The following is a 22867-nucleotide window of genomic DNA, read 5'->3' on the forward strand; positions in this document are numbered from 1 at the left end:
TCTCTACCAGACCAGCACTCCTGTATATGGACTGCACCAGATATCGTCACACTGCTAACAGCGTGACACCAAGTGCATTGTGGGAATATTTAGCGTGTGAGCTTCTCGCTCCAATGTGAAGAGGACGACGGCTGCGTTACTTACGGTGTTTCCTAGGTTCTTCAGTCCCACCAGACCTTGGGCACTCTTTGAATTCTGAAGGACAGAAGAAACAAAACACATTAAGATTAAATGAACAAGGAAAATCCACCTCATAATCACCTTACATGACAACTAGATTTATTATCTAGATTTCAATCTCCCCAATGAATTTTGCTAAAACATATTCTTCCAATTGATAAAGAGTGAAAATGTTTAAACGGCCAGAGGCTTTTTTTTTATTCCAGGAAATGTGTGTTTTACCTTGAAACATATAGTATAATGGTATAAAAGTATTTTCCCAATGAACTGATGGGAATTCACTTCTTATTATTCTGTGACTTCTGTTAAGTACGATTTGGAAAAGCATTTCCAGGCTTAATAGCTCGGTGAAACAAACAATCTGAAACACATGTTATTATGATGACCTGAAGATGACCAATGAATTTGAACCACATTCAAACAGTCCTTCAGAAAGACATACTGTAATGAACAGAAACACCCTGGTTGCTCTACCGTCACACACACATCCAGCCAGCTCTGTATTTGTCTGGCACTCAATAACCCAGGATTGTTACATACAGTACATCGGGTTCAGGCTGGATTTGTACTTTTGATGATATTCCACAGGGAAGCTGGAGAATCAACAGAACACTTTGAACTAGAATGTGTGTGTGTGTGTGTGTGTGTGTTATCTGTCTGTCTGTGTGTGTGCATCTAGGGACTACTTCTTCCTCAGCATTATCTTAAGAGAGGGACCTGTTGTTTTGTTATCTGAAAGTCACTTCCTCTCTTGGCAATCACTCCCAGGTGGCAGCGACCGCATCAGCAACAACAGCATAGATAACACAGAAAAAAATTAAAATGTTGCACCTCCGGTAGTTTCTGCACCGTAGCTTTCTATGTGGCCAGTTCTAGTCGCCAACAACCATGAAATACAGACATTTTTTTCAGCTCAGCCAAACACAACAGATGGCAGCGCGTATCAGCGTCCATTTGAAATATCTATAAATGGCACAAAATGCTTTGCAGAACTCATGTCATGGCTTTCATTACATAAGTTGAGTGGTTGCGTAATTAAGTTGCTAAGTAATAAACAACGCGGGGGTGGAGAAGGAACACAAACACTCGTGCTTTCCATTAAGGAGCGGAGGCTGTAGTCAATTATTGTTCAGAAAACACAAGCTGTGCCAGATTTGATGAACTTTTGACAGCGGTCACTCCACCAGCTACACTGAACTACAACGTCAAAGGACATGTCGTGTGTTGGTGCAGTTATGATTTCATAAACTAACGCAAATATATATTTTTTTGTTACGGCCTAGAACTCCCATCTACAAATCCTTTCTGCATGAAAAATAACAGATGTGTCATAATACAGTATTGTTTAAGCAATAATAAAATAAAAACAAGTTATGTCTTTGCTATGTTTGAAAACAAGCTGAGCAGTGGCCAAGCAGAGAGACTAACAGTGTGGTAACCTGAGCTTGTATATTTGCTGGGCAGAGAGCAACCCTTTGGGGCTTAACAAGCAGTCACCTGACCTCTCTAGCAGCTGTAATCTATCCCACCCACATGCCCCCATGTTACCCTCACCTGTGGCCAAGCCAGAGCACATTCACTGAGAGTGCTGTGTGTATCAGGACCACCAGAAAATAGGTGAGACCATTTAAAACAGCTAGGATGGTTCAAGTGTCAACCCTCCCTGGCTAACCCCTCCCTTTGGGGAGAATTCATAGAAGCTACGGGGGCCTTCAAGGACAATAAGCTATTTACTAAAGATGGCATCATCCACCACTGCCTCAATTCCTTACACACATGTGTTTTTTATATGTGTGCTGCATGACATTAAATTCAATCATTTCTGGTTAAGTTTTGCATTTCTGCATACAACTTGATTGCAGTGTGCGGTGTGTGCTCATACCTTAGGGCGCACTCACACTAGGCATGTTTGCCTGTTCCGTGCTACAGGAAGATCCCCCCCTCCCCACTCCCCCCGCTGGCCCGTGGTCACACTGCTCCCAAAGGCCGCGGCCCGGGCACGATTGCTCCATCGTACATATGTCATCACGTCGTCAAACGATACATACGTCATCACCAAGCGTCCTCGCTGCTGGAATTAGTAGAACAACAATGGAGAACAACAGTAGTCGCGGGTAGCCACAAACACCTCCGAATTTTCGTGGGTCTTATCCAGCTGCGACCATGGCTGCGACTGAATACGGTCCAAATTTCTAGCAAACTCTCCACTTCGCGATTGCACCGGAACCCACTCGTGAACCTCTTGCCGCCATTGTTTACAATTATTGTGGGGAAGAAGGGTCGCGCATGGACTACGTCAGCCAGCTCAGGTTGCGTATCCGTGCGTGTGCATGTGTCATCTCATTAGCATCTGTACTTTGGCCACGGCACACCTCTCCCAAGTGTGCCGTGGCCAAGGGGCTGTTCCGTGCTGGAATACGGATGGTGTGGTCACACTAGCCAAATGTTCTAGACTTTAGTATGCAAATGAGCTCGGGCACGGAACAGCGGCCCTAGTGTGAGTGAGCCCTTAGTAACAACAGTGTGTGCACTGGATGAGCCAGAGGAGTAGTCCTACTGTGATCACACTGTTCAATCAGCTATCAGTAACAGTCTTAACACTGTCAGAGGGCGTTGGGAACTTCTTTGAATTGTTATACTATCTTCAACTTGCTGTGTGCGTCAACATCAACAGTCAAGGTCACAGGGTTCAACTGATTTAGAGATGGTCATATCAGACTCAACATAATGCACTGATTATTAACTGGTGATCACACTGCATGGATCAATATAGGAAGTAGCATTAGACTTACTGATTTTGACAAAACTGATAATAATGTGCCAATTCTTTTTCCAATTGGTGTATTGAGCTAGACAAGTCCACAGTCCCAGAGAACATCTGGATGTTGTGTCTGCTTGTATGACAAACAGTCCAAAGCTATAGTCCTGTCCTGAGCTTTGCTGCCAGTCTACTGGATGTACACACGTTTAGGAGCATGTAACATGCAGCTTACCTTATGAGAACTGATGCCCACAGGGCTTTTTATTATTATATAAATAACCCCCCCGCCATCTGTCAGTGATGCAGGAGAAAAGAGTCAGTAAACCCTGTGGAGGGGGAAGTGGAAAACAAATCTACGGTTTAATTAACTGTGGCTTATCTAAATCCTCCTTTCTGTAAATTCCACTGTAGTGGATGGAGCGCTTCATTAGCCGTGGCTGTACAACACACACGCACGCACGCACGCACGCACGCACGCACGCACGCACGCACACACTCACACACACACACACACACACACACACACACACACACAGAGCGATGACTTCACTATTACAGGACACAGGACAAATCCTCCCTGGTCACCTCCAGTTTGATTTGATAACAGACACCCTCACACCTCTCCCTATCCCCTATTGGAATGTGAACGTCTGACTTTGCTGCACTCTGCTGAGTAATGCCACGGCCAGTCCCAAAAATAGCAGCTTTGCCTTTTATCAGTTAACGCCTCCTCGTTCTATTGCTATTGGCTCATCCTTCAGCCAACCTGGGCAGACGTCACGTCCATGTAACAACATCCCTGCTCTGTCTCCGTAGCAACTATCTTAGTTTTTTTTTGTGGGATGGAAAGCTAGAGGACATGGCGACATCACAGTAACAGGGCTGTGTGTGTGTGTGTGTGTCTGTGTTTGTGTAGTGTAGAACTTTGTGCGTGGGGAACTGGGAATGAACAAGTGACTTGGAAAAGATGTGACTCTTACACCAGGACCATTTTCGTGCAGTTTAGAGTAGGGGCGTTCAGAGCATCACGGGACACTCACGCTCTCTCCACTTAAAGCCACACTAATGACATTATTTCCGGTCACTTAGCAGCTCCTCAGTGCGGGGCTGAGGTAGCTTTTAGCGCAGCGTTCACACAACGTGTTGAGGAAAATCTCCCGCACTGCACTGCAGGGCTCTGATTGTGGGGATACTAGTGACTACTGGGATATATAAAGCAGCTGTTTACAACGTCTGTGACAATTATATGTAAAATAGCAATATATTGAAAATGAACTAATGTCTCTTTGTTTTAATCCGACTGCCTCTACTCATTTGACACTGTGTAATACAATCATAATCCAAGGCTTTTAATCCTCATTTGTGTAGCAGTGTGTCAAACAGGATTCTTCATTGTACAGTGTGTGTGTGTGTGTGTGTGTGTGTGTGTGTGTGTGTGTGTGTGTGTGTGTGTGTGTGTGTGTGTGTGTGTGTGTGTGAGACGATTCATGAATGGAGGGCTCATGCTCTGATCCCAGCCTGTAGCTATAATCACAGCAAACTCTGTGATGCAATACAGTATGTGCTGTGTGGGATTAGAGTCATGCACTCACTGCAAAGATGGAGCAGTGTAACATGTTCATCTTGTAATACAATCGATATAAAACTATGCGATGAGGCCAGTGCACAGAGGCCATCATTCTAAACATTCGAATAGGAAGTGTGAAGTTAAATCAAGGCAGCTTCAAGTTCAGCTAAGGCTACACTTTGCAATAAAGTGATGATTTGAAGCCCCCTCAAAAGGCTGTTTAGTAATACCAGAGATCTTTAAAGTCCACACTACTTATTTCAAGGTTTTTTCATCCATTTAAATACATTTATACAAATACCTCAAACTATCGGCAGCACAGGGTTCTCACACCTTCTCAAACTTCCAATGTAAGGACTTTTGAAGGACTTTCAAGGAGCCAACATGGCATAGTTTGACATACGGATCAAGGTTAATTGCTGTTAGAACACAGTTATCTTTTATAATCAGAACAAGCAGGTTTATAGAAGCTAACAGGTATTTCACTACACGTCTCACTTTCTCTTCTCCAGACAGTTTGAGCTGTAAATCGAGACTGGACAGGCGACAGGACACACAGGTGCAGACAGCTGAACCCAGCCTATATACGTTTACTAACGCATTTATATTCTTGCACAAAAAAAAAGAAATTGAGGCAATTTCAATGACCTATGTCTTTCCATCCATGTCCATTATCAAAATCTTTAGGGCGCTTTCACACCTGCCGTGTTTGGGTTGATTGAATTGAACCCTGGTTAGTTTCCAGACAGACAAACTCTTAAGCCATGAATAAGTGACATGTCCGAAAACTAACCCCTGTATGCTACCAGACCATCGTACTTCATTTCATTTGTACAGAAGGTCTGGAACTGCTTTATTTGGCAAACGTTCACTCACTTGGAGGCGGGTGTCTGTTGAAGTTTAAAACTATTGGATCTGCCCAGTGCCACTCTGGATCAACCAACCAATCGCATAACGTTTGGTTGTGACGTATGTCATGAGCAGGCTTCTGACGGTGCGTTCCAGTTGTACTGGGAACTCGGCAATTTCCGACTTCACAACATATTGTAGTCTATGGATCTACCGGTACCTGGCAACGGTAACTTGCTTGAGCCTAACGTTTAGTTATTTGGATGAGAAAGGTTGTAGGCGTCCATACTTTCCCGAGCAGATGCACTGGAACACAGACAGGTCGGAACTCGGAACTACCAAGTTGGATATTTCCGAGTTCTGAGTATAAAGGAACGCAGCATTCAACTGAAACTGGAGCACGACTTCAACGTCATCGCTCTCAGCCACTCGCTCAATTTGCTGATTGGACACTCAGAAATCTGTTCGAGCAGGATCCCACTAATACACCCCAGACTGACTACTGAAGGGAAAATTAAATTTGGGCGGAAGTAGGTAGGCGGGCGGAGCCAGGCTAGGGGTCTGGGGGCATAACCACCAAAAGATTTTTTTATAGTGATTTGAACATGTAAAAGAAGTAATGTTGTTGATCTGGTGAAGCGAATTAACTTTTATTATCTAATATATGCGAAGGTGAGAACACAGCAATGTCACCCGGGTCACACCGTAAGTGAACCAATCCAACGTACAGAGACCTTGCTGGTGTATGTGGTCCGTTTGTGGTGAGAAAGTGAGTAGACTGAGACCCAACTGCAGCAGGAACTGGGTAACGAGTTGCTGTAGCCAGCTACACTATGCATTATGGGATGAGGGAGACCATCTGCTTCCTGTAGTTTCTTTCTGTAGTTTTCCCACATGGAAATTCTGACCAACTGAAGAGCACTTCAGGAATTACGTTATTGCACCGCCCCAGACACATCTTACCAATGAGTGACACGAACATTCTCACGTGGCTGCTACCACTGCATATTGGTAATATACAAAATGCAAGAGGACTATCAGGTGTAAAAACACTCCAAAAGGCATTGCATTTGTCCCCCTTTAAATTCACAAACCTTCAGGGGTTAAAGTGGGAACCCTTTAAAGGCAACCCCCAAGCATCCCCTCTGGGTTATCTAACAATATAGTAAGATGGTTTAATAGTTAACTACCTCACTAACTTACATAACACATTCATAAATCGTGTTCATCTGTCTAATTTTCACTTGCAGTTGGCCATTGTGTGCCAGGAGAAGACAGAGAGTGGATAATAAATCAATTCCAACAGTCACAAGAGGGAACCTAACATCCTCTGTTGGGATTTCCATGTGAGCGGACTGCTGCGTACTGTACTCAGCCCGGGGGGAGATCTTTGCATAAATGCTCTATTCATAAATGTCACTAGCGAGCTACTTTTGAAACCCGATTCCTCTGAGGCTAAAAAGGCACGGTGGAACACATAGAGGGTCATGTTAGAAAGCATTCCACCACGGAGAATGCCACCACTGCTTCCTAAAGTCGGGAAAAAGAGACAACGGAAATGTCCCTTTGGCGTGTGTGTGTGTGTGTGTGTGTGTGTGTGTGTGTGCCCAGCTTGGTGAGTGGAAGTAATAAGTCAAAGATGTGTGTCTACTGGCCTGAGGAAATGGTTCAAAGCAAGTTCAAAAGGCCGGCAGCAATGAATAATCCATGATTATGGCTTTGCTTTCCAGGGTGACTTATGAGGAAAACAAACACACTACAATAGGAAGGAAGAGGAATAGGAAGGACAGACCTCCTAACACTCAATGAACTTTGGCCTCCAGCATGGAGATAAAACTGTCCGACACCACGCATTCTGTGTTTAATCTTAGGAGTGCAAGTGTAACCAAAGGCCAGACGTGCTGTGTTTTAGCACCAGATTCCAGCTGATACTGATCAAAAGATGACAACAATAAGAACCGGCCCAAGGGGTTTCTTTCTTTCTAATGCTTTGTCAGTGAAGCCATCCTGACAATGTGACTAAAGCTGTTTTGATACAGAGGCAAGAGTTCATCAGAGTCATAAACTATTCACTGTAGCACATATTCATTGTCTTGATAGTGAAACCTGAGCTCAGGAAAGTCAAGTGGGTAAAATCACCGCCATCCATCAGCCGATTAATATGCAAACTTTGCATTAAGATTCATGTACACTGTAAAAAAATCTTGGCGCTTTTACATTTCTAATAATTAATGTAAAGCGCTTTGGGGCTGAGAAAATCGGCTAGAAAGCGCTATATAAGTCAAGTCCATTTACCATTTACCATTCTAACTTTTTCCTCTATTGTTATTATAGGTAAAATATTGTATTTCATCAAATGTTTAAAAAAAAAACTAAAGAAAAGAAAACAACAAATAAAACAAACTATTTGATATCTGCATTATATATCGGCCGACCTGCATTCTAAATAGCTCCATCGCCATTGAAGTTAACACTAGATATAACCTTTTAAAGGACTACCATTAAACAACCTACTGCACACACTCTTTGTGTAGGGCTGGAGACGGTGTGGGGAAATAACAAGCGCATAGCACAAAGGATAAATCCTAATGAAATCCCAGAGGACAGCTTATTCCAAACTCTTAATGAGTGCCTGCTACATATACTCTTCATAGTGAAAATGAGCACAAGGAAATGCTTCGCCTGGTCACTGAGATTGACAGTATTTTATATCAATGGTCACATAAATACAAATATATTTTGGAATGAGAATTTAGAAACAGTTTGATATGGATTCAATATTAGGCTTACAATGTATTTATTTTTAATAACCATTATAGTATTTAATCACACATTCTAATCATATCCAATCTGATTTCCATAAAGCAGTCCTGCCTCAATACTGCCACAATATCCTAATAGACCCAGAGATATTAAAGCGATAAAGATGATAAAGATGATGAGATAGATTCAAGATGCTATGAACATGGAAAATGGCTCTGTCAATTTACATATACAGTATTATCTCACAGTACATACTCATACATCTTACATGAATGATCGGAATAACAACAATTTCACAAGTCCTTAATAAGCTTTAAAATCTGCTGAAGCAGCATTTAGACCTCCATGGGACACCAACACTGAATACTAATATCAAAACATGATATCAATGCACACCGTTGGAGACTCAAAAAGCTGATTCCAATTCAATGTGGATGACAAATATCTAACTGATATACACCAGAGCAATAGCCAACCACTATCCCCCCTCCCTGCTCTGCTTGAGTGGCCGTGGCTACACTTTAACTTCATACTAGCAGCAGCAGGATGCCTGGTCCACCTGGCAGCGCCCAACGCCAACCGCTGATTGGCTGGCTGGCATACCAGTGTGTGTGTGTGTGTGTGTGTGTGTGTGTGTGTGTGTGTGTGTGTGTGTGTGTGTGTGTGTGTGTGTGTTGTGTGTGTGTGTGTGTGTGTGTGTGAGAGAGAGAGAGACAGAGAGAAAGAGAGAGAGAGCAGCAGAACAGTCTGTTCTGACCTGTCTCTCTGTTTGGCACACCATCATAAACAATCTCTCTCACTCTCTATGAACAACCTTTCCTTCCACTGGCCAGTCTATCCAATGGGAGCAGGAATGACACTTGTGCCCTCACACACCAGTCTACATGTGTGTGTGTGTGTGTGTGTGTGTGTGTGTGTGTGTGTGTGTGTGTGTGTGTGTGTGTGTGTGTGTGTGTGTGTGTGTGTGTGTGTGAGTGAGTAAGTGTGTGTGCGTGTGTGCGTACAGACACACACTTGGCGTTGGCATTGATAGGGGAAAGAGAGACTATTTATTGCTCCATTCCAAAAAGCACAGATGAAATAAGTCATCAGAGCTCAGTGAAACGGAGTCATCTATCTCACACCCTTTACATATACACATTATGTGAAAACAAGTCAACATTGAGCTCCTCTTTCTAAGAAGAGAACAGTTGTCTTTCGAAGAAATACAAATAAATATAGCGAATGATTCTATGAAGAGGCCCATTGGTTGCATGTCGGTCGGATAAGATGAAATACTGTGAGAAGACTGTGTTCACACACTGCTTTTTCGCCCAGCGGGAGAATCACACTCAAAACCCAACATTGTATAGATAACAGCAGAGAGCATGTGACCATAAAGCAAGCGCATGGGCTTCTTATGCAACAGCTCTGTAGATCTTCACACATCTGCACCGGTATGCATTTCTCTAGCAGGGAAAACATTCACCCTAAGCAGTAGAAGAGTGACCCAACGAGGTCACAGGCTTGTGTTTGCATTAGCCTGAAGCCTGGGCCTTATCACTCCATATACTACACTGGAGGAAACTCTAATGGACGCCTACCTCACGATGGTGTGCTGTAAGAAATTCCACACATGATATCCTCATACATACAAGAGATCAACTAATACTCCCACTGCAGTTCATGTCAGTGACTCAGGCTCCTGCTGCTAATATTTAGCAATAGTTGAAAATAATAATAATAATAATAATAATAAAATAAGCATACCATTTCATCTGTGAAAAGACAGATGTGCCAAAGTATGACAAGCCTGAATGATTACATAACTGAACACATTTTCAAATCAAGTCCAACGTGAAGTGCCACTAAAAATCATCAGTCAACGATGTAGATCTTTAGATCTAAGTAAAGATTCCTTATGATTACTGTTCATTACTATTCACACTGCTTCATTTGAAACAAAATGATTAAGCGTTGATTCAAATTGTTGGCAAAGGCCAGGTCGATTGTGTAAGCAAAATCGTCATTTCAACATGAACTCTATACCACTGCCAATGGCACCTTCAACCTCACAGCTGTCAGTGAGCCTGCTGTGCAGAAACGTGCAGCACAGATAAACACTGATACAGTCCAACTTTAGGCTGTGGCAACACTAGTGCAGTGCACGCACATCCCTCTCATGCACACAATAAAACATACACCTGCTAAGAGAGGCACAGAGCACTTTTCCCCTTGACGTGCGTGCAGCGGTTTGCATGGAGGACTGACGGTGGGAGACAGTGAAGGACAGGACAGGTGGATGGTGACAACTAAAAACCCACAGTGTGACAAGCTTGCCCAGCGCTTAAGTGTTTTCTAATGTGATTTCTCATTACATAACACACACTGGCACACAGAAGCGCCAGCTCCACTCTACACACACTGTAGCTCGGGAACGTGCACACATACGGTAATAAAAGACACACACACACACACAACTGCAGAAGCAAGGCTCTGGCGATCACAAACTAAAAGTAATTTGTCTGTGTCATCTAATATAAGAACAAATACAACTGACAAAGTGTAAACACTTTATAATCTCATTTTACCCAACAAAACACACGTGGAATTACACTTATACCAACACAAATTACATTTGACTTTTAATTACAGAAATCATTCTAGTGTGGGAGGACTTCACTTAGTGTCTCATTTGCTTTCTGGCTGCTGGTCAACCTATTCCTCAGGGGACTTTTTGATGCCTTTTGATTGTATAGAGGATCTTTATGCTATGTTACTACAGTTACTATTGGGTATTTCAGTGTAGAGAGTAGTCAGAATGGATTACTTCTGTATTTACTTCCGTTCCATTACAGGCCTGCAGTAATACATGACGCTGTGAGTGTAGTAAGAGCAGCTGTAGTGTAGTGTGTGTGAGGGGGATTAAACGGCGGTTATATAAGCATTGACCTGCCAGTGCAGACCTACTGATTCTGGCACAGCACAGCGGCTTAAAAGAGTGGCTTATACCTCGGCAAATGACTCATTTCAACGCACAGCTGACATCATCTTTGACGCGATACATTACGTTGGCAGTGACATCAGGCTAAACACGCGTCCTTTTTAAATGGTTGAAACCGCCAGCAAAGGGACAATTTTTTCACAGAGCTCGTAGAACATGGAATATAACCTTTCATATAACTGTGTAAAGTAATGAGCGTTTGATATATTTAGAATAGCATGACCCGAAGGCTATTAATTATGTATTTTTCTATTTATTTATTTATTTAACTGTTCGTTCAGTCCTTCCACCCACTGTGAGAATTGGTGATATAAGATCCCATTCCTGTCACTGAATAACTGCTTTATCGGATAGCCATAGCATATGCCTCATTTCATATTTAAATATCGCACAAAGCATATTAACAACTCCAGCTCTACCAATAAAGGAGTAATAACGCGATATAATGGCCGGCAGGCAGAGACGTAGCGGGCTCCGTGGTCTCTTACCTTGGCTTGGTTGATGAGAAGCCCTACGAAAGTTGACACCAGCACGGAGCCGGACATGCTGCCTTTCCTCCGCATCTCCTGCTTGAGGAAGGGGAACGCGGCGGCCGGAGGCTCCTCGGGAACGGTCACCGTGTAGGACTGTCGCAAGCTCGGCATGCTGGCGGAGGAAGCGAAGCCGACAGCCGGTTACAGTTATTGCGACGACAGCGAAGGTTTTCCCCCCCTAGGGCTCGTACTCCTCGGTTGCTGGGTCGTTTCACTCGATTTCTGATAGGCTCCCTGCCCGCTGTCATTCAGTCGTTCATTAATTCATTCATATAACGGCACCGACCGACCTCACAAATCACACCGAATAGAAGACCTGTGGCTCGCCCTTTAAATTGATCCACCTACAGTAAGCTATAGCCCATGAAGAGCAGCAGAGCACACACAATTACTCTGATAATTAAAAAAAAAACGTTACAATGACAAAAGAGCTGCTGGCTGCTGTATGGTTTGAGCTACGCGCGTGATTCGGTCTGGAAATGGCAATACACGTGTATACTCTGTGCTCTCTCCAGCCCGTTGTACAGCACTGGAAGCCCGCCCCCCTCCGGCAGGGCTGATGACGTCAGAGACCATCCTTCTGCACGCTGCTTCAACAATGTGAAGGACTGGTCCAAGGAGACTACTCATTTCCATAGTGATCTTGACAGGAAAACTAACCTACATCGTTTCAGCCATGGCTTACGTGACACAATGTTATATTAGATAGGCTACAGTGCAACAGCTTGGTAACAATGACACAAGACTTCATAGGGTGTGACAATAGGGGTGTGCAGAGGTTAATATAACACTGTCCAATAAGAGAAGGCTATAAGGAAAAACGACTGCTATTCTAGAATCAAAGACCAATACCCTAGTAGGCTTATAGACGTTTACCAACCCAAGTGCATTAGCAGGTAGGCTTATCGAGTTTGTCAAAAAAGAAAAATCAACAGGAATGATGCTCCGTATAGGGAAAACAGCAAATAGAGTTGCACTAAGAACATTAATTGAATTTAAAACAACAATAGAATATATTGTTGTAACCTTGACATTAGATGAAAAGTCAGTATAATGAGAGCAGTGAGATGGAACAATAATATAAAAAGGGGTGTTCAGAAGAACAACCAAAGCAATAGGCTGTAAGGCGCTGAAATGAGCAAACACTAAAGTAAGATTCATCGTTGAGTCCCCAATGATACCTTGTTTACAGGGGTTTCCTCTCAGTGCTAGAACAAACTCGACTCTCTTCCTTTAAATACTTGATGCCTGAGCCCCCAGAACAACATTTGCAAAACACGGAGGTGTTGCAACGGTGTTTCTCTATTCCATGACCATGACGTGTCAGGTGACATATAATGTGTGGTTGAATCTGACTGAGCCAGAAGCACACAACAATGTGTTGTTATATCTGTTTTGTTTTTTTAAACAAAGACTTTATTTCGACCTGTCTGACAGTTCAAAATAAAGTGGTTGAGGGAATATTAGGTGTGACATGTTAAAGTCCTGATGGTGGCTACACAAAGCTGTTGACTACAATCACCTGATGACTGTTGAAGCTCTTGATACGATCAGAGACTTTTTTCTTTCCAAACTGATGCTGCTAATTATAAATACAACAGAATGTGCTGTTCCTCACCTCACCAGTTACTGGCAGTAGAGCTCAGGGTCACCAACACACCAAACAGGCAACATTGTGAAAATGCAGTGTGCCCGCCCTGCTATGGCAAAGTCAAAAGTCAAAGTAAAATTTATTTTTATAGCACATTTAAAAACAACATCAGTTGACCAAAGTGGTGTACAAAATTCAATACTAAACAACATATAAGGAAAAAAAAAAACGTAGGAGAGTCAAAGTCTCAACTTGTGTTATGTGCCATGTCCTGCCTTCATTAAAGACTGCCCTTTGTTTCCTGTATCTCTAATGAACAGCTACCGACCATGACAATGCAACCAGCTTTTCTATGTTTGTCTCTACAGAATACAAGGTGGCTGATGTTAGCTGAACGGATGTGCAGAGCCAAAGGAGTGCAACATGTCCCTGGCAGTCATCTCATGACCCAGACTAAAGCGTGTTGTGTACACAACAATTAGCCGAGGAGCACATTCCATCACCAGGTGTGTGTATGTATGTGTGTGCGTGTGTGTGTGTGTGTGTATGTGTGTTGGTGCCTCAATGTCCCAATCCTTGAGGTGGCAAACTACATCGCGAGAAAAGGGGGCAAAGAGTCAATGTTCTATCTTATGTAAAAAAGCTAAGCAGTCTGGTATAAAAATGGGACAAAATTAGTCTCTGAGCATAATTATCTAGGATAATTCAGAGTACAATTAACTAGGGATAGTGGTTCTATTCCCTAAGCTAAATTAGGCGAATTAGACTGACAATCTCTTCACTCAAGAGTTTAATTTTAACCTAGGCAAAATGTGTTTGTAGTGCTATTCAACAATTAGTTGTTGTTCCTGGCAGACCTGGGCCCCTTATTCTACACTCCTACAAGGTACATACCATTCTTTAACTTGCAAGCATAGATGTTACATGCTGCCATCGCCTCCTCCCTAAAGTCCCAGCAGAGAGCTGGTGAAAGTATGTGGGAGAGTTTCAGAACAGAATGGAGCCTTCTGTGTCACTGTTCCAGAACAGAATGGAGTCTGAACTGGATACCCGATAAAGTCTCAGGTTGGCTGCCAAAGTTTTGTGTTAGCGAGGACATGTGGCTGTGGGTCTAAATCAGGATGAAATCTGAAATCGGCGCCAATAGTACAGCTTTGTTGATGGGACATTCTGAGTCTTACTACTTAATACTGATAGTGGAATGTTAAAAAAGGTAATATTCATAGATTTTTTCGACTCCTTTTAATATTATTTATCTTGCTTGATATGAGGGGGAATCGTGCTCCAGTTGGGAATAACAGTTCTCATCAGTTTGAGGTAGACTATGCTTTGAGACCCACTTTTTCAGCTTATATTTGTTAAAATTTTAGCGTATTGACAGCATTGGAAGTATGTAGAATTAGCTATTAGTTGAACAACTGTCTATCTTTGTTTTACTTGATACTGAAGAAAACTGAAAAGCGTGATGATTTTAGGGGAGGCTAAACGGAACATCTTTTATTCAAAGATTGCTAAGTGGGTGCATGTGTGTACTTGGTTAAAGTTAACATATTATGTTCGTTTTCAGTTTCAAAATTGGAATTTGGGTTTTTACTAGAAACTGTTAAAATCGTTTAGCGGTCCAATAAAGCCTTTAAAGAAGACCTATTATACTACTTTTCTGGTCTTAATTTCTTGTTTTACACTGCTATAGAGCAACCTGACACGAATCACATCACAAAAAACTATGTAGATTTTCGGAAAGCTCTTTCTCTTATTTTGGCGATCCAGCACGTCCTGTCAACACTTGAGTGTGTGTGCTTCGGCCATCTCGGCTCCCTCCGCCTGTGCTTCGGCCATCTCCGCTCCCCTCCCCCCTCCTGCAAACCCCACTCCGTTGTGATTGGTTACCTTCCTTCCGGAACACTTTCAGTGGCGGGAAGCGCGAGCATGGACCTATAAGGGCGCGAGGCAGACGCGAACAGGGAAGTGACAGCATTACCATACATGGAAACATCCGCGTGGTGACTTCACGAAGTTACATGCGACGTCACGAAGTTACAAAGCGTCAAGCCGCTTTGAACACGTGACTTCTCGACTGGCTAGAATAGTGTCTAGTGCTCGGCACAGACACCCCAGGCGGTCAGCAGGGAATACGTCGAAATGCATGTAAGTCCATGTAAAGGACCCTACTTGTTCTGGCGGGAAAGTTCGCCAATATTCAGAACATTAAACATGAAGAAGCCCAATCTTCCAGTTATCTCAGAACTCTTAAGAGTTTTAACCATGGGGAAATCATGCACCGTCTAAAGACATACACCAAAGTCATCTTTGTCAGAGAGCCCTTTGAGAGAACGTTGTCAGCTTTCAGGGACAAGTTTAATAATCCGGAGCCTGACTACCATCGCAGATATGGGATACCCCTCATCTCCAACTACAGAGATAACCCATCCCAGGAAGCCCTGAAGACAGGTGACGGGCTCATGTTCAAGGAGTTTATTAAGTTCCTGCTCGATGACAACCGGCCGGTTCCAGGTGGATTGGACATCCACTGGAACCTGGTGAACAACTTCTGCAGCCCTTGACTTATAGACTACGACTTCATCGCCAAGTTTGAGAACATGGAGGAAGAGTCCAACTTTGTCCTGAAAGTGGTTGGGGCGCCTCCCAACATCATGTTGCCCAGTTTTAAAGATAGAAACCCATCTGACAAAAAGACCACTTTTGATATAACAGAAAAATTATTTTCAGAGATCAGCTGGGCGGAGAGACAGCGACTCTATGACTTCTACTACTTAGACTATCTGATGTTCAACTACTCCAAGCCTTTTAACGATTTGTTTTAACTGAAAATCAGACACTTCCACTACTTCTAAATCTCTACCTTGAAACTAACAATCGGCCAATTCTCATGTGGATCATCGCATCCAAGCATCAGAAAGCAAGCTTTGACAAACAGACTTTAAAATATGGCCTCCTGTCAGGCAATTACTATTTGAAAATAAACGTTACTTTTTTTTCAAGATAGGCACGAAATGGGTGGGATTTAACATAGGTTCCACAGCTTAGCCCAGTGCTTCTCAAATGGTGGGGCGCGCCCCCCTGGGGGGGTGCCGTGAGTTGTCAGGGGGGGCGCGGGCTGCCTTGATTTCCAACTGACCAAAAAAAAAAAAAAAAGTGCTAGCGAGCGCGATGTGTGCTTATGTATGGTCATATCCGCGCGAAAGGCCACGATTTGAAGTAAATAAATGTCCGCATGTGTCTCCAAGTGTCTCTGTAGGCAATTTAAAAATAAATCAAGCAAGTAGACTAATAATAACTAATTAATGAATTATTGGTTATCACATCACAGAAGGCCTATTGGCCTATAATAATAAAAAAAAACACCACCTTAACTATGTTTACAGTTTAATTTTTTTTTCAGTGAATCTTTTGCTCTTGTTTCTCTGTCCTGAGATTCACACAGACTGAGCAGTCTTGTTTAAATGTTACAAATTGAGCTAATAAACTGAACTTAGATTTTTTTTGCTGCAGAAGTTATCTCAGCTATTTTTTGTTATCTAATTTGATAATAAGGTGATTGTATGCAGAATGCTCGTGCCATAAACTCATACAGTGGTTTTGTACAGATAAATAAATAAATATTAGCAGGTTCTCAATAGTATTTCAATTTAGGGGGGGGGTGCGAAAAAATTTCTGTCCCCTAGGGGGGGCATGACAGAAAATAATTGAGAACCACTGGCTTAGCCGGTGTAATGTCGTTAACTGCACAAATGTCTGGTGAAATTTTGATTGTAATTGGTCCATGTTTGAAACGTAACGGAGAGGCTATCTGACACAACATATTTACGTGCGAAGGCACAGAGGAGTTGTGCTTTTTGACGTACATGTTAACGAATTTTGGTGGTATAACTATTTATGGTGATTGTATGAGGTTTGTTAGTAAAGTGTGTTGTATTTTGCAATGCTTTGTTTAGGGTCAGCTCAGGTTCTACCGCACTTATAGTCAATCAATGGAAAAAACGTCTATTGCATTACTTTTGATCATCATTGTGGCCAATGAAAGTCTACTAGGGGAGAGTGGCCTAAGTTGTGCAACTTTTTACTCAAAGTGATTTTAAAGTGAGGCCTTGACAGTTATGTCTCCAACTCAAATATGTACATATATTTCAGGATGTTGTGCATCCCTGGCAATAAAAACTTTGGATCTGGAATAAACTGTTTAAGAAATATAGTTTTCGGAAAAAAAGTTGTCTTGTGGCACAACTTGCCCCCGGTGTGGTGTAAGTTGTGCCACAAGAGAGAATACTATGGGGTAAATTGTGCCATTGATGTATATCTCATAAACTGTAATGCAAGACAAATCCACAAGACAATTACTTATTTAAGGTTTATTTAAAGTAAATGAAGTAAATATTTTACAAAGATTGAAGGTCAATTTTCTTAAACAAGGCCTAGCAGATCTAGGTGGTTTTGCCTGCAAAGCTCACGATGACAAAGTCACCATTATCATCTTTCTGGCCATCTGAACTCTCATCAGTGGTGTCGTTAAGTGGCGTGGAGATGTCAGTCTCTTCTGAGCTACTGTAGACTTTCTTTTTGGTGACCAGCACATACAGCCATGCCACTGGCACAACTCTCAGAAATGTACTTCGCACTAGTTGCTCCGTGCTTGTGACTGCCACCTGACAAATGTGATTCCCCCTCCATTTCTGCCTTTAAATCAAGGCTCAAAACCCATCTTTACACCCTGGTTTTTCCTCCCCATTAATTATCTTACCTCTGCACTACTATCTTTGTTTATATTTGTGGATCTATGAGCTTTATGTCTTTTATTTTTGTTATTGTTATTTTACCTTCATTGTTTATCTACTGAATGCACTATGTACAGCACTTTGGACAGTGCAAACTGTCATAAATGTGCTTTCATAAATATATTTTACTTACTTACTTACTTATAACTCACATAGGCCCTTTGGCACAAATCACCCCAACCCCAGAATTTCCATCACAGTAAACACAATTTGTCGCTACATCCTCTAATGCAAGATAATACTACCATGCAAAATGAAAGCCATACTGTATCAACAACATCCACAAATGCTGCAGACTTCTCTGTGCCTGGGCTCATCTGAGATGGACTGACGCAAAGTGGAATAGTGTGCTGTGGTCCTGTGAGTCTATATTTCAAATAGTTTTTGTAAATCATGGACTTTGTGTCAAAAATAAATCTAGTTTTTGACAAGATAGTGAGTCTCTCTTCAAATACATGTATGTGTTTATTTAGGGATGAGTGCACGCACACACATTGATAAAGGAGTAAAGCATGAGTAAAAGGGGCCCTTCTCAGGGGCCCAGCCATTTGGGTGGGGGGGCCTGCCTGTGACACAATATTGCGCACAGCAGCAGAGACAAATGAAAAAGCACCTCAAAGTCTTCTTGGAGTTTCACTGATAGTGAATCATTGATATATTAAACAAATAATGACTAAACGTATCAATTATGGAAATAATTGAATGTATGTGTACATGTGCAACCATGCAGAATATCCATACAATCAAATGCAAATCAAACTGGGGTTGAGTTAGATGAGTAGATTATGTTAGCTTAGCATAAGAATGGAAACATCAAATGCTGGGGGAAGAGAGTGATTAAATGTGCCTGGAGCACCAGAGGCCTGGAGTTATTAACAGTCCAAATAGCCCAGCTGGTCACATCCAGTTAGACCTGTACTCCTCAGTCTGTGCATGATGGCCAGCCAGGTGTTGATTACATGATAGGTTTAATGAGAATAAAAGTCAAGCTCAAGCTTGCCTTTTCCACTGCATGAAAAGGTCAGTCATAGTTGAATAAGGTACTATGAGTACTAATCTGAACTGATTCTGATACAGGGACATTAGCTCATGGTCCCTGGTTAAAAGGCATATCCAAAAGTCTCCACGAGTACCACATATGAGCTGTAGGCTCATAGCACACAATACAATTAGCAAGCAACAAGGAATTCTATTATCCCGTGTTTCAATTCTCCTTTTAGTACAACTGTAGCAACTGTCAATAATGTAATAATTGTTCAGCTTTTAATTGAGTAAAAGACAATAATGTAACAACATTCAATAACGTAATATCTTTTTGCAAATAATGTAATGATTTATTACCGGTACATTACTGACTGGTTGTTACATTATCGGTCTGTTTTTAAAAATACTTTAAAAATGTACTAACTGGAGCCAATAATGTATACTTTTTTAATGTATTTAACCTTGATATAATGGCTATAAAGTATCACATTTCCTTACTATTGCCTCTTTCAAATACCTGCTTCAAGACCTGACCACACTAACAACTCTACTCTACCTTACCGGCAAAAAGTTATGTCCCTATTGGTTCAGGAACTGTATTATGTTTATTGGCAAGTTACTACAGTGTTGGCTTTCATTACGTACACAAAAATGTAAAATGATAACGTATTACATTATTGGCTGCTACACAACAACCCCTCTAAGCAGCCTCATGGTGATAATGTGACCTATTTATTTGACTCAGAAGAGCCCAGAACATGTGTAATGTGTCAAACCTGACTGATTACAAAATGTGCAGCATGATCTATTTTTTCAAGTATACCTCTTTATAGCAGACAGCCACTCCACAAGACCGGTTAGTTGACTTACTTTAAGCTCCCTTATTTTATACGCTGGAGTCATACAAGTGTACGTATACAGCTAGGTCATGCCAGTAGCAAAGCATTGTGCAAGGCCTACATCACTGAACATAAATCCTTTTGGTGTGTGCTGATAATGCAGTGTTTTCAGATGTGTGTTTTGTTTAAAGCCCTGCACTTCCATGGTTAACCCACACAGGGAAGATTTTAATTCCGTTATCTGATTGAGCCTCTCCTCCAGACTGTGTAGGTTTGCACATACACTCTGATTAGGACATTGTGTCCGGTGACCTCACATAATAGTCAGTTAAGCGGAGCCCCCTTTCAACCTACCTACATCTCATATTATTAGAATATCATGGAAAAGCTTGATTTTCATTTAATTCAAAAAGTGAAAGTTCCATATAGTCTAGATGTATTACACATTAAGTATCATATTCAGGCATTTGTTGTTTAACTTTTCAGGATTCCGGCTTACAGCTCAGGAAAATCAGAAATCCAGCATGTAAAATATTAGAATATTCCATAAGGCCAATCAATAAAAGGATTTATAATACAGAAATGTCTACATTTTGAAAAGTATGTTCATTCATCCACTCAATACCTGGTCTGGGTTCTTATTTTGCATGAATTGTTGCATTAATGTGGCATGGAGACGATCAGTCTGTGGCACTGCAGCTGAGGTGTTGCAAATGATGCAAAAACTGAGAAAATCACCAAATCCCAGAAAGGAGAAGCTGGAACAACCAAATTGTAAATTGATTGGAAGAATAATTAAAATCTTCAAAAAGAGAACGGACCTTCTTTGTAATGTGGTGACCAATCCTGTGCATTGTGCTGTTGTACAAGTAGGTGGATCATACTCATCACTTCAATCTGACTCATGGACATATTAATAATATATAATTAATAGGAGAGGTGACTAAGAACTACAGGCTTTTACTGAAAGTGTCCCTCATCAAGCATTCTGATACATTCAAAGTACATTATAAGTTCATCTGAGAATCCCCTTATCTTAATTAAAAAATGTTTTATCACTATACCATTGTATTATAATGAACACAGTGTGCAATACGACTCAATTTAAATGGAACGTTTGGAACCCCATTCATTATATTTTAGTGAATGGAAAATCCTATTGTAAGTGATGTTTCTGAATGGTTGCACACAAAAAATGATTGGGCGTATTTTAAATATATACAGTAATTGTAATGCACTGAAAAGCACTTTCAAGGTAAGATTCACCACCGATTCTCTATCATTTTCTTTTTCACTCTCTCTAGGATCCACTCTCTCCGCCCTCCCCCACTCATGTAAGTGGTTGTTGTGAGTAATCCACAGGGGAAATGGGTCAGTAAGATGTGCTTTGTGACCTGCTTAGAGGAAGCTCAGGTCAATAATACTGGGCTTAGAGAGGAGGCAGCAGACCCAGCTCATCATCATAGCCGCCTTGTGAGAGGTGTAAGCTAGCTAACTGCTGGCTAACAAGGGCTCAGGTATCCATGCTAAAACCTCTTTTTTCACATCAACCATTGAACCACTTGTATACATTGGAATAATGACCCCCCGGTTTGCAGGTTTCCTATTATGTTAGAAAAAAAATAGACACATTGTATAGTAACTGTCGGTTTGACTGAACAGCTCAAACTGTCACCAACATGTTAAAGGATTGTGAGAGAGTGTAACATGTCTGGTATATTATTGGAATTCATTTGAGCAATAGTGCCCCCATTTGGTAGAAGGCCAGTACTCTCAGCAGCTATGACTCCAGTATGCCTTACTCAGCCTATTGATATGGATCCTCTCTGGAGTAGTCCCCCCATGTTAAAGCAGCAAGCTTCAAGCCTAGCATGTGAGAGAAATGATTGGACATTGTCTTACCGGGGAGTCCCTGGCTGGCGATTCGGTCAGCCTGGTACTGCTTGGCTCCCATGAAGAAGAGCTGTAGGCTTTGCTGCTGCTGCTGCTGCTGCTTAAGGCCTCCTGGGTGTAGCTGCGTGAGAGGGCCTCCTGAGTGGAGCTCCGCGACAGGCCTGTGGAGTAGGCCGAGCGGGAGCTGGTGCCATACGAGCTGGCCACATCGCTTGCACGGCTGCGGTAGCTTCGCAGGGCACTGCTGGAAGAAGAAGAGGGGCTGGAGGAAGAGGAGGCTTCACTCAGCCCCAGAGAGGCCAGGTCTCTGCTCAAGTCACTCTGGGACGCAGACCTCCGTCGGGTGAGTGAATAGCTGGAGGAGGAGGCCGCCGCTGAAGAGGGGAGGTAGCTGGAGTGGGCTGAGGACGAAGAGTAGGAGCCGTAGCTGGAGTAGGCCGACCCCCCGCTCAGCCCAGAGCTTCCATAGGACTTGATGGGGGTTCTGCTGAGGCTTTCGCTCCGGCGGCTGCTAATGCTGCTGCTTCCCAGGATGTCCGTGCGTGGGATGGTTCTGCCCCGGTCCAGGTCTGAGGTGGTGCTGTAGTTACGGCTGCGGAGGGCCGAGCTGCCCAGGTAGCTGGAGGAGGAGTACCCTGAGGTGGAGGTGGAGGAGGTGGGGGACTTGTAGGAGGACAGCCTGTCCCGCTCACTGTAGGAGCTCAGGCCCGGGCTCAGGGATGAGCCGTAGGAGCTGTAGTGGCTGCTGTAGGAGGAGGGGCCAGCGTATCGCTTGGCGGTGGAGGACACGCGGGACATGCTGCTGCTGCTGCTGCTGGGTTCTTCTCAGCCACAGGGAGGGAGAGCCTCTGGAAGACTGCATCGACTGCACACGCACACGCATGCACGCACGCACACACACACACACACACACACACAGCAAAGAGACTGTATTAGTTCATCAGCAACAATCCAATCACTACTTACACTACAGAAACAATGTGGGCCAGCAGTTAGGACAGCATTTATCCTTGCTTCACTAAGCTATAAAAGGTGGAGTCAGCTACTCTGGAGAACGCTTGTTGTCATAATCAGTGAATCTCCTCACGACCCCATACCTGTCCGTACTCTGTTAACGGGTACACAAAGGGG

General features: G+C 42.7%; 2 protein-coding genes across 7 annotated transcripts in view; one reads left to right on the plus strand and one right to left on the minus strand.

Annotated features, from left to right (window-relative positions):
* The window catches only part of usp2a (ubiquitin specific peptidase 2a), a 49135-nt gene that overhangs the window by 13504 nt on the left and 12764 nt on the right, over positions 1-22867 (minus strand). For 4 of the 6 annotated variants that reach the window (XM_080025157.1, XM_080025158.1, XM_080025159.1 and 1 more), the window contains exons 3-4: positions 21746-22601; positions 145-195 (exon numbers count right to left, since the gene is read on the minus strand). In XM_080025157.1, coding sequence (XP_079881283.1) covers positions 145-195; positions 21746-22534 — 840 coding nt within the window. In that variant the 5' untranslated portion in view covers positions 22535-22601. Of the gene's footprint in view, positions 1-144; positions 196-11591; positions 12015-21745; positions 22602-22867 lie in introns of those variants that run through there. The other 2 variants (XM_080025161.1, XM_080025160.1) reach the window with 1 other exon arrangement.
* On the plus strand, positions 15504-16052 carry LOC307271255 (carbohydrate sulfotransferase 8-like; the record flags this gene model as incomplete). The annotated part of the gene is given in 2 exon segments (XM_080053665.1): positions 15504-15788; positions 15792-16052. Coding segments are annotated over 2 exon segments (546 nt in total).

This window comes from Ammodytes marinus (genome assembly GCF_949987685.1).
Source record: "Ammodytes marinus genome assembly, chromosome: 3".
NCBI lineage: Eukaryota > Metazoa > Chordata > Actinopteri > Uranoscopiformes > Ammodytidae > Ammodytes > Ammodytes marinus.